The sequence below is a fragment of the Felis catus genome, chromosome A3 (genome assembly GCF_018350175.1).
Source record: "Felis catus isolate Fca126 chromosome A3, F.catus_Fca126_mat1.0, whole genome shotgun sequence".
In the NCBI taxonomy this organism is placed as follows: Eukaryota; Metazoa; Chordata; class Mammalia; order Carnivora; family Felidae; genus Felis; species Felis catus.
In genome coordinates this window covers 34,765,484-34,781,925 of record NC_058370.1, presented here as the reverse complement: position 1 = coordinate 34,781,925, position 16,442 = coordinate 34,765,484, and the positions used below count along the sequence as shown (strand labels likewise).

Below are 16,442 nucleotides of genomic sequence, written 5' to 3'. Positions count from 1 at the left end.
TGTGTGTGTTACTTATAGATGGAATGGGGACTGTCTTGATGTGCTGAGTGTTAGGAGGTAGTTCTTAGCTTGTCCCAGATCACCTGAGATCATTCTCTATCCATAACCTAAGAAGTTGCCTCTGCCTGAGGATGCTTTCTGGCCACAGGAGCATCTTTGGCCAACAGATGGGACAGGCTGGAAGTGCTAAGGAGCTAATGCCTCAGAAGAGACTCGAAGTTGATGAGGGATGGGCATTCATGGGTAAATATCTCAGATGTTCATGCCTGGTGGGTCAATTCTGAGGAGGGTCCATGGGGAATGATTCCAGTTGCTCACAGTGATAACCTGCTTATCAAAAATAACTTTCCTTGGCTTTCCTCATATCCTTGTCTCACTTTTAAAAAATAGAATAAAGAAAGAAAATAGATTAAATCAAGTGGGAATTGAGAGATATTTTAGGGGCAGATATTTTATCTGTGACAATCATATACAGGGAGAGAAAAAATGGGGAAAGTATTTTGATACACTTTGTACTATGCTGTGAATCAACAACTACTTTGCCATCTTTAAAAATGTTTATTTATTTACCTTTGAGGTGGGGGGGGGGCGGTGAGGGAGAGAGAGAGAGAGAGAGAGAGAGAGAGAGAGAGAGAGAGAGAATCCCAAGCAGGCTCTGCTCTGTCAGTGTGGAGCTGGACATGGGGCCCCATCTCAGGAACCATGAGATCATGACCTGAGCTGAAATCAAGAGTTGAATGCTTAACTGACTGAGCCACCAAGGTGCCCCTACTTTACCATTTTTTTTTTATTTTTTTTTGAATGTTTATTTTATTTTTTTGAGACAGGGAGAGACAGCATGAACAGGGGAGGGTCAGAGAGAGAGGGAGACACAGAATCGGAAACAGGCTCCAGGCTCTGAGCCATGAGCCCAGAGCCCGACGCGGGGCTCGAACTCACGGACCGCGAGATCATGACCTGGCTGAAGTCGGATGCTCAACCGACTGCGCCACCCAGGCGCCCCCCTACTTTACCATTTTTAATAGAGGTTTCAGCACAAGTTTATCTCTCAAATGAACTACTTGGACTCATAGATTTTCTCTCAGTGGCATATGAACCATATCTTAGGTTCAACAAGTTGGGGTTGCTCCTTGCTGCAGATAAAAGGTGGATGATTTAGAGAGACTACTCTTGGAGGATAAAAGGGTGTTACCTACCTTTTGACACTGAAGACCCTCTGTCTAGGCTAGGTATGTGCATGCATGCATGCACATGTATAATGGTAGCACCACCATGATAAAAGGGAAATGGACCTTTCCTCTTAATTCTGTTGGGGTAGAGACATGCAATATGAGTCATTTTGAGGGGGTTGCTTTGAAGACCTCTTCATCTGGGTGTGGTTATGACCGAGAAATCTGGACTTCTAACCTGATTGAGCCTGTGGTAGAACCAGTGCTTGGAACATAGTAGGTATTTATTAAATATGCGTTAACTGGATGTATCACTGGAAAATGTTGACAGGAGAATATTTATAGCCTCTACCAGTAAAAGGATAATTCTGTTTTTTTCTGCTTAGCTTGTGAGCTATTTGGGGGCAAATTAATCAACACTAGAACATTCAGGAAGGATAGAATGATTTACTTTGGAAAAGATAAAGAGTTTAAAGAAAATACAATAAATCCAGAAATGAAGATAAGGGGGGAGAGAAGGCAAAAGTCTGCACAGACTGAAGTTTGAAGGAGATTTGGGGGGACAGTGTCCTTATTGAGACAATCACATACAGAGAGAGAAAGAGAGGGAAGAAGCAGTTTTAACAGACTTTGTAATATGTTATGAATCAAACCCTATTTTGCTACACTTTTTAAATGTTTGTTTTTTGAGAGAGAGAGAGAGAGAGAGAGCACAAGTGGGGCAGGGGCAGAGAGAGAGGGGAGCAGATGACCTGATGCAGGCTCTGTGCTGACAGCAGAAAGCCTGATGTGGCACTTGAACTCACAAACTATGAGATCATGACCTGAGCTGAAGTCAGAGGCTTAACCAACTGAACCACCCAGGTGCCCTATTTTGCTACACTTTACAGAGATTTCTGTACAAATTTATCTCTTGTTTTCAACTACTTTTCTGGTCTTGAACTGGTGTTGTTAATGCTTCCTGGAGATTTGGCTTTTATTGGTTTTAAATAAATTAATGTATAACCTTAGGTTCTCATGAAAGAGATATTTCTTTGAAATTAAAAAAAAAGGAAATTATAGTATTTCACTGATTCTAAGATTTACTTTTAGCCTGTCTGAAATCAGAATGTGCCTTTATGTTTGATGAGGAGTCATAGTTTAATTGGCAACATTTTTTTCCTTTGTTATTAATACATTTCTTTTGGACACACTAAACTTTTTGACAGTATAATTTCAATAACATGTTCTGTAATTCATTTCAACTTTTAAAGGCTACATGATGAAAATTTCCATGACAATATTCAAAATTTCACTTGTTGTTAGTAAGTTTCTTTCCATAAAAAATACACTGGATTCCAGTGAATTCAATCCGCATTGTGAGACTTATTTTGCACCCTGTTTTGAGGAGGATGAAAGAAGTCTGGAAAAATAAACAAATATTTGACATTTAGTAAAAAAAATAAATAAACAAATGACTTTTTGGATTCACAGAGAAAATAACCAGTACCATTTTCTAAACAACCTCCAAATATTCAGTGGCCCAGGGGAAAATGATAATTGTGAGAGACTTTGTAAGACAGCGATTTGGGGTGGAGAGGCACAAAAAAAAGGCAAAAGGGACTAGAGGACAAAAATCAAGAAAGGGGGCCTATATTTTAAAATAAATATTCACCCAATTAAAAAAATGAGCAAGGGGAGCCTGGGTGGCTCAGTTGGTTAAGCTTCTGAGTCTTGATTTTGGCTCAGGTCATGATCTCACATTGCATGAGACTGAGCCCCGCATCGGGCTCCATGCTGACAGCACAGAGACTGCTTGAGAGTCTCTCTCCTTTCTCTTCTCCTTCCCCCTGCCCTCCCTCTCAAAAGTAAATAAACATTAAAAAATATTTAAAAACGGGCAAAGGATTTAAATACACATTTCTTCACAGAAGATATATATGTGGTCAAGATACACAACATCATTAATTATCAGGGAAATGCAAATCAAAACCACAGTGGCATACTACGTTTTACTCACAAAATGATTTAAAAAAAAACCCATGTTGTCAAGAATGTGAGAAATTGGAAATTTCAGACTTTGCTGGGAACATAAAGCAGGTGCAGCCACTTTGGAAAACTTTTTGGCAGTTCCTTGAAAAGTTAAATGTGGAGATACTATGTGAACAAACAATTCCACCTCTAGGTATGTACCCAAGAGAACCAAAAACATATTTCCAAGAAAAACTTGTACATGAGCATTTATAGCAGTACTACTCGTAATCATAACAAAGTGGAAACAACCCAAATGTTCATCAAGTGGTGAATGAATAAATAAAATATGTACACACTGGCCTATTACTCAACCATTAAAAGGAATGAAGTTCAGGTATATGCTACAACATGGAGAGACCTTGAAAATTTCACGTTAAGCAAAGGCAGGCCATATATTGTATAAATCTAATCATATAAAATGTCCAGAGGAGACAAATCTACAGAGACAGAAAATAAATTTATGGTTTCCAGGCGCAAGGGAGGGAGACAGGGGAATGGAGAGTGACTGCTGATGAATATGGGGTTTCTGTTTGGGAAGACAAAAATGTTCTGGAATTAGAGAGTGGTGATTGATGAGAAACTTTTTTTTAATGTTTATTTATTTATTTTTAGAGAGAGAGAGAGAGAGAGCACACAAGTGGAGGAAGGGCAGAGAGAGACAGAGAGAGAGAGAGAGAGAGAGAGAGAGAGAGAGAGAAGCCCAAGCAGACTCCACGCTGTCAGTGCAGAGCCCAAAATGAACCATAAGATCATGACCTGAGCTGAAAAAAATAGTCAGATGCTTTAACTGACTGAGCTGCCCAGGCACCCTGGCCGGCTGATGAGTAGCTTTTGACTATTAAAAATAACTGAAATGTGTACTGTAAAATGATGAACTTTATGGTATGTGAATTATAGCTCAATAAAAGTGTTATTAAAATATATATATGGAGAATATTCCAAGAAACAACTGCACTGTGTGTGGATTCCAGGGGGAAAGAATGGCTCCTGAATTCTCTCTTGTGGGAAAAATAAGCTGTTGTTATCCCTGGAATGTAAGGTAAGCCTAGCTTTCTCTACCCGTGTCCCAGAACATATTTGGTGATTGACCTACTTTAATCACTCATTTGCTGTTTTGTGTCTTGGGGTTGGTCCCATAAGTCAAAGGCAAAGAATGTGGGTTCTGTGGTTTCACTATTACAGAGTTGCAGACCCGTGAGGTGCTTAGACAAGACTATAGCTTTGAGTTAATGACACTTATTATGTATATATTAATGGTTTACTGTTTTCTATCCTAGAACTAATAGCTAGATGAGCAAGTAATAGCAGTAATAGGTAGGCGAGCAAACAAATTTATTCAACATAAACTCATAACAACTGGCCTCAAAAGTATTGGTGGAGTATGAGTATGTAAGTAAGAGGGTCATTAAATCAGAGTTGACATGTACTTTATATGTAAAAGAAAGTACAAAGTGTTTGGTGGCTTGACTGCATTAGTGGACACCATTCATGACCACCTTGTGTCCATATCTTTTTCCCTATAATATTGTAGCGTCTTTCTATTCTTTATTAGGACTGGTCTTATGGCTTACTTTTACCGATAGAATGTAGTAGAGGTAACAGTGTGCCAGTTCTGAGTTTAGACTTCATGAAGCCTGAACAGTTTTGCTTATTCTCTAGATCCTGCTTCTGACATGTGAGAAAGCTATTGCTAGCCTGCTGGAGGGTAAGAAATCGTAAGAGCAGAACCATGTCACCCCAGTTACTCTAGCCACAGCCTCAGACATGTGAAAGAGTCCAGGTAGGATCAGCCACCAGCCCAGTCATAGCTGACTGCAGATGTACACATGATCCCAACTGAGATCAGGCCAGCCCAGCCTAGATCAGCAGAAACATCCACCTTCCCCTAGACTCACAAAGAATAGAAAATGATAAAGGCACTAAGTTTCGTTAGGTAGTGATAGGTAATTGATGCAAGATACAATGAAAGCACAGATGATGAGGCCTGAAAAACTTGGGTGAATGAAAGAAGGCTTTCTAGAGGAAGTAGCATTTATGCTATAAATCCAAAGATGAATAGGAGTTAGGGAAAGGAAGAAGAACCTGAGTGTGTGTGTGTGTGTGTGTGTGTGTGTGTGTGTGTGTTGGGGAAGGGTTCAAGGGAAACAGAAACAGAAAGAAAGGGTCTAAGTAGTTGAAGGAATGGTATTCAAAAAGCCCAAGAAACGACATGGCCCATAAGGCTGGAATGTGGTGTGGCTGAAGAGTACTAAGAGATAAAGTTAGAGAGTCAAGTAGAAACCAAATCATGTAAGATCTTGAACATTTATCAAGGGGTTTAGTCCTTAGCCTGAGGACAGTTGGGGTCAATAAAGGCTTTTAATCTCATTTTTTCTTTTGTATGACCAGTCTAGCTATAGTATGGGGAAATAGTTACACAATTTGGGACTAGTGGCAAGGAGGCCATTTAGGAAAGCCTTGGCAGGTGGTAGGGGGTGGTGGCCTGAACTTGGCTACTAGGAGGGAGGCCAGAAAGTGAATGAATCTGAGGGCTGTCACAGGGTCACAATTCACCCGATTTGGTGATTCACTGGAAGGGAGATGAGACAGCTGTCAGAGATGATGCCAACATTTTGGTTTGGGTGACTGAGTTGATATTGATTTTGTTCACTGATGTAGAAAACAAAGGTGGTGGAACAGGTTTAAGTGTAACTACAAATTCGGCTGGGTACACACTGTATGTGGAAGATTGTATTTTTCAAGTAAAGCCATGCCTATGTATTTATCAACACTTCATATTCTTCAGTGTGATCCATGCTACTGCCACGGTGAGATGGGATCTATGTTTGTTCCCTCCTCTTGCTTTTGGGCAGGGGCTTGTGACAGCTCCAATGAACGGGGTCCCACATAAGTGATAGTATGTAACTATGAGGCTTGGTCATACAAATTCAGACACAGCTCCTGCCTAGTTCTCTCTCAGGAGGCTCACCTTTGGAATTCAGCCACCATAAAGTGGGAAAACTCAGGTCATTTGGGGAGGACACATGTGGGTGTTCCAGCCCAGATGCCTGGCTAGTCCCTCATACCATCAACTACCAGCCATGTGAATAAATTAGTCTTCAGAGGATTCCAGCTCCCAGTCTTCTTCCTTTCTCCCTTCTTTCCTTCCTCTCTCCTCCCTCCTTCCCTTCCTCTTTCTTTCTTTCTTTCTTTCTTTCTTTCTTTCTTTCTTCCTCTTTTTTAATGTTTATTTATTTTTGAGAGAGATCAAGCATGAGCGGGGGAGGGAGAGAGAGAGGGAGACAGAGGATCAAAAGCAGGCTCTGCACTATGAGTGCAGAGCCGGATGCTGGCTGGAACTCCCAAACCATGAGATCGTGACTTGAGCCGAAATCAATGGTCAGCTTCTTACCTGACTGAGCCACCCAGGCGCCCCAGCCCCTAGTCTTCTAATGTTCCCATCAAGGCCCTGAGTACTGTGGAGTAGAGACATATCATCTCTGCTCTGCCCTGTCTGAATCCTGGACCTACAAAACTGTGAGAGACAAGAGATACTGATCATTTTTAGCCACCAGGTTTTGGACTAATGTGTAACACAGCAGTAGGTAATGGATATATTGCATAAGGTGTGCCTATGGGACATTCTTGTAACACACATGTATATTCCTTTTTAAAAAAAAGTCAATGTGGCAAACCCTATTTATGTTTCATAAGAAAACTTATACCAAGTACTCTGTCAGTTCATCTCCACTATTTGTCAAGAAACCTTGACTTTTGCTTTCCTTAGCTTTGGTGAAGGAAGGGAGAGAGGATCTATAGAATGAAATTCATGGGCAGGTGAATGCCACTCCTGGATGGGGTGGTGGAGTGATACAGTAATGACAACTGTGCCCTCTGGCACAGGCACTGCAGCATCCTGGTTTCCTGTGCGGCCACAGAAGGGCTGTGTCAGGGTGGGCCTTATGTTCCTAATGACTGATACTAAGCTCACTCACACCATCTTGCCTGTCAAAGAAAAAAAAAAAAGGTTGGCCCTGACACCAAGAAATAACAGCTGGGATGTGTTAAGAAATTTTTATTGTTTCCTTTGGATTTGTGATGAAAGCACATAAAATTACAAGTGGAAGAAACATCATGCCACAAAATTGCATAGAATTATTACAAAAATGTGAATTACGCATTTTAAATAATTGGAGATAGAAGAACCAAAATATGTACACTTTAAGAGTTTCAAATACTTTGTCCTATATTTTATTGTCTTCTGAAAAGGCAAAAGTCACAATGTCCAATCTGTCACAAACAATATTTATACAGTGCACAAGCGCAACATTAAATTCAAAGTAATGCAAGCAATGGCCCTTTCTTTCAGAAGGATTTAACGACTGCTTATCAATTACAGGAGTATTCATTAATGTATGGTGATGTTGAAATGTTCAAATGAAACGCTGAAAACCAAAACCACGCAGCATGTCATTAGAATTTTGAAAATTGGTTTTCACGGCCAAAACCACGCTATTCTCAGTAGTGTAAAGGTACCAGAGGGGCACAGTCTAATTTACTACACAGCTCTCTCTATTATAGGAAAGACCACAGTACAGAATTTCACACATTCAACACAGAACAAGGCAAATACATAAAGGCACAAAACTGCACATCATATAGACCCTTTTTCTTTATCTTACTCTATTTCAAGTAATATTAATATTGTTAAATGATAGTATCGCTGTAGTAGTTTCGATGATGCAAGATGGACAGTGTTACACACTACCCCACAACTGCAAAAACTGTCATTGTACAGATATAAAAATGTGATTACAGTAAATGGCCAAATACAAATGTATTGCAAAATGACTATCGAGTCACTAAGATCATGAAATCCAACTACCAGAACAGTTTGTGTTAAGTCAAGTTTTTTTCCACTTTTGTCTGTCTCTGGCCTAAACTGTGATACAAGGTTCTGTAATAATCATCACTGTGTTTGGTTATGAATGCTATTATTAGTTCACTCTTCTGCAATGTTAGACAGTCTGTAATTTTGTTTATAAAAACGCAGCATTCAATTGTGCCCTTTCTTGCTTCCTTACGATTAATGCCTTTCTTTCAAAGTGCAAAAGTAGAATGCTTTACAAAAGAATTCTCTTTCAGTGGAAGATAAGTTTTATTAAGTGTCTAATTAATACCCCAAATCTTTCACATCAAAATATAATCATCTCCAAAGAGGATGGGATTTTTTCCCCTGTGTCTTGCTAGATGTGTTTTTTTTTAATCAAACACTCTTGCCTAATGTTTGAACTAAGCCTTCATTTTGATTAAAACTTAATTGTGATCCCTAGTTATTGCTTAAAGTTAAATAAAATAATTTGCATAAAAATATTAAATTCTTGAAACACAATTTTCAGGACACAACTGGTTTTTGCATTTTAGAATGTTTCGCTAAGCTACAATCAGACAGGTTTATTTTAAAGTAAAATAAAGCTGTGAGCATCTTTCTTCAGGGCTTTAACTTCAATGTTCTTTGTGTTACTCTCTAGATTATATTTTCTTCTATATAATTACTCTCTCTTACTTAAATTCTTTCAATAATACTTTTGATCAGTTTTCCCACAATATAATTTGTTTTTCTTATGCCACCCAACATAGAAACTTAACAAAAGACATAGTTAAGTGAGTTAAATGTACATAGTAGATATATAATGAAAGATTTTTTATGTTAGAATAAAATTGAAATCTGTCAGACTTAAAAATTATGAAAGATACTAATAAATTTCCATATTGCTGCCCTATACATTTTGTATATTCTATTAAAACAAGCTTAAAATCTGATACTTAAAATCCAGTTTTTGATCCTGTAAAATATATATCAAATTCATATTCTAAGTTCTAAATCTACCTCCACTCGTATCAATGGTTCCATCAATTGTTTCTTAGAATTTCAATATAATTTAATAGCGACATAATACAGATGTTTGACCATTTTCTTCTCTAGGTATTTATCCCTGAATTTGGTTTTAAGTCTTATAGAAGAGACTTGGGTCATTGCCAATTAAAAAACACACAGCCATACTTGTGTATGTGTGTGTGTGTGTGTGTGTGTGTGTGTATGCACTTACATGGCTGAGTGTGTACATATATACATGGAGATAATATATATCATTTATATGTGGGTTTGTGTATTCTCTACATAAATATTCAATCTTTATCTCTATAGTAAAAATAAATGAACCATATAAAATGTGAGACAGCAAAATAACCACTGGAACCTGTTCAGTCTGATTGAATCTCTGCTCAACATATATCAGCTCAACTATTTTTATTCAACCAGACAGACTCTTTGTAGTTATGTAATAATTTCAGGCCAACAACCAATGACTATCCAGACTTTTTCAGTGTAAATGGTCAACTCAGAAAGCACACTGTCTGGAAGTGTGTGGTCAGTTTGCCCAAGTAACCAAATGTAGGAGCCATATTACTAAGTCTTGGGATAGATTCACTGGGTGAGGATACAATCAAGTGACTTTTTCTCAAGAAAGAAAACCAACTTATTTGAATCACTATGGTATCTAATAAAGCCACGTCAGCAACAAATACACTGATGCCTCTACGATAAATAAATTAGCAAACTGCAAGCCGCCAGTGCTTGCAAAGCAAAGGATGGAACAGTTTAATATGCATGTTACCTTGAAGATATGGTAGTTGAGGGGCAGTTAGGAAAACAAATGCTCTAAGTTGACTGTCAATAGTGTTAAATAGTGCTATGCATTTCTCAAACTATTTCTATTACTTTGAAATACTTTACACCAGAGCTTCAAATAAAAACACGAGCTTGATTTTCTTCAGAAAAGACACTGTCCTTCATTAAATGTCCCAGGGAGCCTGGAAGTTGCCCGCTTTGAATTTACTATTGGAAAGAAAACAAAAGCCCCACATACATGCACTCTCCATAAGTAGACCTGTGGTAGTGTCCATATGACGCATAGAGCCTGGGCATGAGGATGTCTGTATGGATCTGTCTAGAACTCCCCCTTTGGTGTGGATTTTAGGCTAAGGGATGCTTCTCAGGAAGATGCTCCTGGGCAGTGATCTTTGTAGTAAGAGAGAGTCCGATGAAGTGGCCATGCATGTTTTGAAGGCCTGGCAGGAACAATCACAGAGGAGTATCAAACTCTTTTCCTGGGTTGTCCCCTTCTAGCTCCTCACTGGAAGGAGGCCTGTGGTTCAGTTTTCCAGGGTCTGAGGCCAGGGAGGGAGGGGCAGAACTGTGATTGCTGTCTTCACTGATCTTCCCTTTCATGGCTTCCTGCACGAACTCCAAGATCTCCAGGGGCAGTCTTTTGAACTTGTCTTGGTACTCTTGCTCCAGATCCATCTGCAGCTGGGAGACATCAAGAGAGGAGAGGATTTTACGTCATTTAGTTTTCTATAACCACCCACGTAGGACCTCTTTGAAAGAGATGTACAAAGATGGGGGAGAAATGAATTAATGTAAATACCATCCACTTGGTTATCTATAGAGACGTAAAACAGAGTGTAGTTGGACACATCGCTTGTCCATAGCTGAAAATCAAGTTTCGGATTCTGTGTGGAGGAACAGGGCTAAAGACCTGCAACATTATAAATTCCATACCCACATACACATACACAGTAGTGAATCTTTCTCTTTTTAATTTTTTTATTTCTGAGAAAAAAAGAGAGACAGGGTGTGAGTGGGAGAAGGGCAGAGAGAGAGGGAGACGCAGAATCAGAAGCAGGCTCCAGGCTCTAAGCTGTCAGCACAGCTCAAACTCATGGACTGTGAGATCATGACCTGAGCCGAAGTTGGACACCCAATCGACTGAGCCACCCAGGCGCACCACAGAGGTGAATCTTTTGAAAAAGTTTGCAGAAGTAATATGCAATGATCTGAAGTTCTTAAATGTAAAGGCTGGAAGCTTCTGATAGCTGGGAGTGCCAAGGTCAACCATGCATCAGGCTGGGGAGAGGGCAGAGGCTGACTGGAGAGGACAGGGGAGATATGTGTGGGCTTCGTGAAGTGTGGCCTCACTCAGAGGTTGGGAAGCCACAGCTGGGTACTTCTAGAGGGCAGATCCACGCATTTTTACAAAGTGAACATACTTATGTAACCAACTCTAACTTCTGTTTTGACTTCTTTTATCACCTCTTTATTTTGATTCCCTTTTTTTCATTCTAATTTTATTTGCCTTGTAAATTGTTTTAGCTACCTAATAAACTGTCTTTTAATTTATCTCTTTAATGCTCTGGAGAATGCCCAGACTTTTAAAAGGCACAGAACCCTTTCCTCAAATGCAGACGCAAATGGAAGCCATAATCATAAAACAAGTGAAAGCTGGGCGCCTCTGTAGATGGGGTGAAGGGTGGGGCTGGCAGTGGGTACTGCCTGCTAAAAAGCTCTGCTGTGTTGAGCCCTATCGAAACCCAGAATTTTACATGAAATTTTCTTTCCTTATTGAATGGTAAGCAGGGAGTAGAGTTTTAGAAACAGTCTGTGAGACAGCATGCTTTTTCTCCTCTTAGTAGCCTTGAGACAGATTTTCTTAAGACATGTCCTTAAAACCTTTAAGGAATTGCTTTTTGCGCTTCTCAAACTTTTAAGGTGCACACCTGGGCTCCTGACTTTACTTCTGATTCAGGAGATCTGGGTGGGGTTCAAGATCCTGCATTTCTCAGTGGATCCCAAGTGATACCAATGAGGCTGGTCTACCTTGGACACCTTGGTTATCTTCCTGGCCTGGCTCACCTCGGAGCTCCCCACTTAATTTTGTTATGATCCTGGCCGTATGTCCTCCATCTGTGGCTTCATCTGTGGCTTCATGATGTCTCTGGTGCCTGTCCTGAGCCCTGGCCCACCCAGGGTCAAGACAGTGCTCAGGGCGTCTGGCCCTCAATGCTGTGACCCCCCCTTCTTTACCCACATTCTGGACAGTGTCAGCAGCATGACAACACCCTCTTTAGTTTAACTCCTTTTGCTCTTGCTTCTATGCTAGAGAAATTCTGCCAAGACTTCGTTGTATAATGTGGGTTCATAATCCCTTATCTGCAATTCTAAAACCTTCAAAGTTCTGAAGTCCAGAACTTTATTGTAAATTTGTGGCAAACACATAGACATTAATTGAAATAAGCCTATTATAATCTTTATATATTTCACGGAATGTGAATATCCATGCATGGTACTGTAGACATATTAATTTGTGTGATTATGAGGATGACCAAGCACCCCTCTGGAGTATTATGCTCACAATATATGCATTATATTACACTTTCTAAAATCAGAAAGATTATGAATTCCAAAAAAAACCGTGATCCCAAGAGTCTCAGATAATGGACTGTGGATCTGTTTGAATGACCTTTTTTTTTTTTTTTCCACATCAAAAAGTGCCTGATAAAAATGGCTTGGCCTGAGTACTGAAAGTCAAGTATTCCTCCCAAATATAAAATGTAGGGTATTTATGAATATGTCATGCTGGCATATGAATTCTAATAAGCCAAGGAGGAAACAAGCTATGAGAAGGGCACCCATGGGACTCTGAGATTGACATTGCTACAATAGAGCAAAGGCACCTTCACATACAGCTGCACCCTCACTGTTGGGAACAGGTGAGCCATTGGAGCATCGCAGACAAGATGACAATGGCCAATGCTTGCCCAGGTGTCTCAACAATTTGGAAGGGTGTGGGGCTTTTACAAGAGTGAAATCTCAGCCTGGTGTTGGGCAGTTTCCATTAACTACCATCCAGGTCTCACCATCAATTTGTCTCAAGTTTAATTCAGGAATGCATGCTGTTAAAGTTTTGTTTCTAAGGAATATAGGGAAAGGAAAAGCAAGGGGCCCTGTGTTTAGGAAATAGTAGATTTGTTTTTCTTTAGGTTAGTGTAGGGGGCCTTCAGCTTTAGATACATTTTACATAACCAGAGTCAATTTCTCTGAGGTCACTGGTGGACAAGACCCCATAGTGCTTGAGAGTGATGTTTCTTTTTTAAATTTATATGTAAAAAAGAAAATGTGATATGTGAGACAATGTCAAAGGATTAAACTAACACTTTTGAATATTTTTTAATAATCTGATTTTTAAAAATAATATAATCTTAATAATTATGATTCTGCACCCAATTCCAGTGTGTGAGCCTTCCCCCCCCCCCCCCCATACACAAAGCAATTCCCTAGGACACTGTCTGTGTCCTATAATTTAACTCAACTCTGATATCTACCTGGAGATAGCATCAGATCCCACAAGGTAAGAGCTCAGTCCTAGAAGACTGTCCCTGACCCTCATCTCATTTCATATGTCAATTGCAAGTCCAGGTTGTCACCTGTGATTCTGACCAACTGGATATAGATTGGCAGCTCTAACAATCCCCTCATTGGGTTCGATTAATTTGCTGGAGTGGCTCACAGAACTCAAACATTTTACTTACTAGGTTACTGGTTTATTATAAAAGGGTGTAACTCGGGAACAGCCAGGTGGAAGAGACGCATGGGGCAAAGTATGTGGAAAGGGGTGTGGAGCTTCCATGCTCTCTGAGCACCCACTCTTCCTGCATCTCCCTCGACATGTTTACCAACTCAGAAGGTCTTCAAACCCCATCGTTTTGGGATTTCATGGAGGCTTCATTACATAGGCATGATGATGATTAGCCATTGGCCATTGATTCAACCTCCTGCCTCCCTGTAGGTTAGGGGTTGGCACTGTAAGGTCCAATCCTTTAATCCCACAATTGCTCCCCCTCCTCTGCCCCACAATCAGCCCCCATCTTTCCAAGGGGCTTTTGAAAAGTCATCTCATTAACATAATAAAAGACATCTTGTTGTCCATTATTTAGGAAATGTCAAGAAATTTCAAGAGTTTAGGAACCCTGTGCTAGGAACTGGGAAGAAGATTAATATAAATTCCTTATTATAAATCACAATAATAATAATTATTATTACTATCATTATTCAAAATAATTTTTAATTATTGACCCAATTGTGGCTAAGTTATAATTTTAGTGGACTTTTCTTTTATCATGGGTTAGTGGTAGATTGTATTGTTATAATCAGTTATTAACAAATTAATTACAAAATTTCCTTTATTATTAAATTTCAAGTTAGAGCTTTCCTTTTATTTATTTTTTATTCTTATAAATGGAATACTTGTTCATTGTAAGAAAATATGAAGGGTAAAGTCTGGCTCTGTTCCCAAAAAATCCTATCCATCAGGTGTCTAGAATTATTCTAGCCTAAGGGTTGCAAATTCAGATGTTTGGGCGGGGGTGGAGGGGGCAGTCAAATCATGAAAATAAGTAGGAGTGAAGGGAGGCATGCTCTGTCTAAAGGGGTGCCAGAAACTTAGCTTTAGCCAATGTTTGCAATTTTCATGAAAGATGTCCTGATTTTTTATTGTTGGCAGTCAAATTGAACCACACTCATGAGTTCTATTGGGCTTGTGATGGGTTTCTAAATTCTGTCCTAGCAGATTTAAATCTGGTTTAGACCAGAAAACTCAAGAGATTGGGTCTGACGATGGATTTTGCATTTGGATCCTTCCTAATTTTGCCTCCCCACCATCCTGAGCTTCAGATGGTCCTTTACTGAACACCAGGGCTTGGTCTTGAAGATCCTTCTTCTGGAGTTCAGTGCCATCCAATCTAATTCCCTTCTACTTCATATCCTCAAGGCTATTGAATGTCTACTTTCTGTAACTCAAGCTGCAAGTTTTATGGGAATGGTAGATTAATTGCACAAATGATAGCAATTCCTCCCCCCTCCTTGTACTCATGGCCTTGGCAGTATCTCCCATCAAAGAGTAGAGTGTATTTTTCATTCCCCTGAAATTAGGGAAGCCTTGTGATTTGCTTTGTCCAGTAGAATGTGCCAGCATGCAGTTCTGAGCCTAGACCTCAAAAGGCTTCATGTGCTTCTGCTCTCACTGTTGGAAGTTTACTGAGCCATTATGTGAAGAAGCTCAGGCTAGCCTGCTATAGGAGACACAGGATCCAATTATATCCCTATCACTTCAGCTATGACATGAAAGTGAAGCTGTTATAAACCAGCCAGTCCCTAGCTGACCCACCAGCTAAACACAGGCTTGAGCAAGGCTACTGAGATCAGCTGAGCCTGACTCAGACCATAAGAATCACCTACAGTTCGTAGACTCATGAGCTTAGTAAGTGCTTATTGCGGTATGCCGCTCAGTTTTGTGTTTTTTTAGTTTTTTGGTAGGCAGTGGTATTGTGGCAATAACTACCTGATCTAGTAGATAAATTCAAAGGAGTGTCATGTATGGCCTGATATCACAAAGCACTCATAATTTAATTCAGCTGGCCCCATCTTTTCATTGCTGTAATCTTAAAACAGATTTTTGAGGGAAAATCACCATAGGACTGATAGATCTTCCTGAAAAAATCTAAAGTTGAAGAATATGCTTTGGAGCTTTTCTATAACATTAGCAAACATGAGCTTGCTTGATAAGACCTATTTTTAGGAAATGGGCAAAGGAGAGGGAAGAATATAGTGAAATTTAATCTCTCTTTTTAAGGCAAATTATTGCATTGCACCCAGTTATTAATAAATAAGAGCTTGGGATGCCTGGGTGGCTCAGTCAGTTAAGCGTCTGACTTCAGCTCAGGTAATGACTCATGGTGGGTAAGTTCGAGCCCCATATGGGGCTCTGTGCTGACAGCTCAGAGCCTGGAGCCTGCTTCGGATTCTGTGTCTCCAGCTCTCTCTCTCCTCTCTCTCTCTCTCTGCCCGTCCCTTACTTGCACTCTGTCTTTCTCTCCCTCAAAATAAATAAACATTAAAATGAATAAATAAATAAATAAATAAATAAATAAAAGCATTGCCAGAATTTGTTTCATTTTAGGCTGAGTTCTCCAATTTGACTAGCCAGACTCAATCTCTAAATTTCTCAGTTAACTTGATTTTCAGAAGATGTTGCTTACTCATAGCTTCTGTTTACTCTGGATAGTTAAGCAGGAAAAGACAACACAGTCAAGTTCAAATGTTTTTATCTCTGCCTGAGTATATTGTCCAAGAGTTTTGCACTTGGGATGCTATTCTGCCTCTGACATTTTTTCAATTGCCTTAGAAAATAAGGTAGAGATTTGATCTAGTTATGCAAGGTTTTGAGATTCATAAATTTAAAGAGGAAGACCAAGAAGAAAGTAAAGTTACTTATGAAGGTTAGTTTACAAATGGGAGTGTAGGGAACTCAGTATAATGTAAATATGGTATAGATATAAAATAAGACAGGTTACTGAATTAGTAAAGAGATATAATCATAGCCA

At 39.6% G+C, this 16,442-nt stretch overlaps 1 protein-coding gene across 2 annotated transcripts in view; it reads right to left on the bottom strand.

Moving 5' to 3' along the window:
• Positions 1-7,221: 7,221 nt before the first annotated feature.
• PLCB1 (phospholipase C beta 1) overlaps positions 7,222-16,442 on the bottom strand; it is a 695,993-nt gene continuing 686,772 nt past the window's right edge. The window contains exon 32 of one of the 2 annotated variants that reach the window (XM_023251450.2): positions 7,222-10,533. In XM_023251450.2, the coding sequence (XP_023107218.1) occupies positions 10,306-10,533 (228 nt within the window). In that variant the 3' untranslated portion in view covers positions 7,222-10,305. The remainder of the gene's footprint in view (positions 10,534-16,442) is intronic. The other variant, XM_023251451.2, reaches the window with a different exon arrangement.